The 1,573-nt window shown below is 63.4% G+C and overlaps 1 protein-coding gene across 1 annotated transcript in view; it reads right to left on the bottom strand.

Annotated features, from left to right (window-relative positions):
* LOC104294722 overlaps positions 1-1,527 on the bottom strand; it is an 11,709-nt gene extending 10,182 nt beyond the window's left edge. The window contains exons 1-2 of the mRNA XM_009894364.1: positions 1,378-1,527; positions 840-911 (exon numbers count right to left, since the gene is read on the bottom strand). Coding sequence (XP_009892666.1) covers positions 840-911; positions 1,378-1,527 — 222 coding nt within the window. The remainder of the gene's footprint in view (positions 1-839; positions 912-1,377) is intronic.
* Between the last annotated feature and the right edge of the window lie 46 nt (positions 1,528-1,573).

The raw sequence follows: 1,573 nt of genomic DNA, 5'->3' as shown, positions 1-1,573 counted from the left end.
CCTGCCCGGCCCTGCCTGCGGTACCGGGACGCTGGTGGGTGCCTCAGGGTGATACTGGGAACAGCCAAACCCAGAGCGACCCCCGGCGTCTCCCCCTTGCACGGGGGGACGGGATCCACGTGATCAGCAAGGGACTGGGGTGTCCCCCCTGAGCCTGCCGGAGAGCCGAGCAGGGACTGGAGCTCCCAGACCTGCCGGGGCTGGCAGAAGCTTTGCCGCTGCCGTGGTGTAAGCTCCGTAGCACCGAAGCCCGGTGGCAGAACGTCCCCAGAGGTGCTGGGGCACGTGGCACCGCTCCTGGCCCAGCTTGCTGCTACAGGCAACACCAGTGGCTGATTCAGCAGGTTTCCCCTGCCCTGCTCTGCCCGGACTTTGCTCACTGAAGGCCGCCGGCCAGCAGATGCGGCAAGCTGTAAACACGCGCCGTGGCTGTGATCTCCCTCTGCCCACGTGCTGCCCTGGCTGGGCAACGCATTCCTCGGGGCGCACCCTCTGGAAAGCACCGGGGACCAGCCAAGTCACGCTGTCCCCACGCGTCCCGCTTGCCGGGCTGAGTGATGCTGCGTGCCCACCGCACCCACGGGGACGTTCCTGACCCTATACTAGAGGGTAGGCAGACTGAAGTGTCACCTCAAAGCTCGCACCCCCGTGGAGGTATTTTTCTTCTGAATGCTGCAAACTACTTCCAGCACAAGGCAGGTCATTTCGGGGCTCCACAGCTATTCCTGGTGCGAGCCTGGAGCCGATAGGGCAGGGATGGGGCCAGCAGCCTCACAAGTGACATTCGTGCCCCAGCCAGGTCCCTCCTTCTCCATAACATCTCAGCAGGGACTACTCACCCCGTGCAGGCTGGCTGGCTGCTCTGGAGGGGTCAGCTGGGAGAGCCAGGAGGGGAAATCCTTCTGGGGGCTCTGAAAGAGATCCAGAGGGTCACACGAGGGGTGTCCCCCGTCCCACCTCCATCCCTCACACCATGCAGCGTGCTGCAGTCTGGAGCCCACCTGTATTTATGTTGGTACGGGTGTAAGTAACGCTTTAGCATCATTAAAGGGAATTTTGCGTATAGGTTGGGTGTTTGTAACCTGTAATTTGGTGCAGCAGCTTCCATCTACACCCCACTGCTTAGACATACATCCACCACCAAAACTTTTTGGGCCTGGCTGGAGCCATCCCTCCCCCAGCCCCCCAGCGCGCAAGGAGACCCCAAGTGCCCCAGCGAAGGACAGGGACTTGGACGCACCGCCCTGTGTCCTCTGGAGGGTGCCTGACACCCCTGAAGCTGCGGGGAGCGATGCCAGGTGAAGGACTGGGGGTGGTGGCCTGTCCCGGACCCCCTCCCCGCTCCTGGCAGGGAGGGTAGCACGGACACCCGCTCACCTTCTGTCCAGGGGGAAAAATCTGCAGCTCCTCGATGGTGAAGTGGAGCCAGACCGGGGAGGGCTGCCGCAGGATGAACCGCACTGCCGTCACCTGGTCCACGTCACACAGCATCTGAAGGGGCAAGGATGGGGATGGGGGGAGAGCCATCACCGCTGGGGGTACAGCAGGGGCTGGGCAGGCTGGCACTGCCCCC

The sequence above is a fragment of the Charadrius vociferus genome, unplaced genomic scaffold (assembly GCF_000708025.1).
Source record: "Charadrius vociferus isolate BGI_N301 unplaced genomic scaffold, ASM70802v2 scaffold1171, whole genome shotgun sequence".
NCBI lineage: Eukaryota > Metazoa > Chordata > Aves > Charadriiformes > Charadriidae > Charadrius > Charadrius vociferus.
The sequence above is the reverse complement of the archived record's forward strand: the minus strand, read 5'-3'. Positions and strand labels throughout refer to the sequence as shown.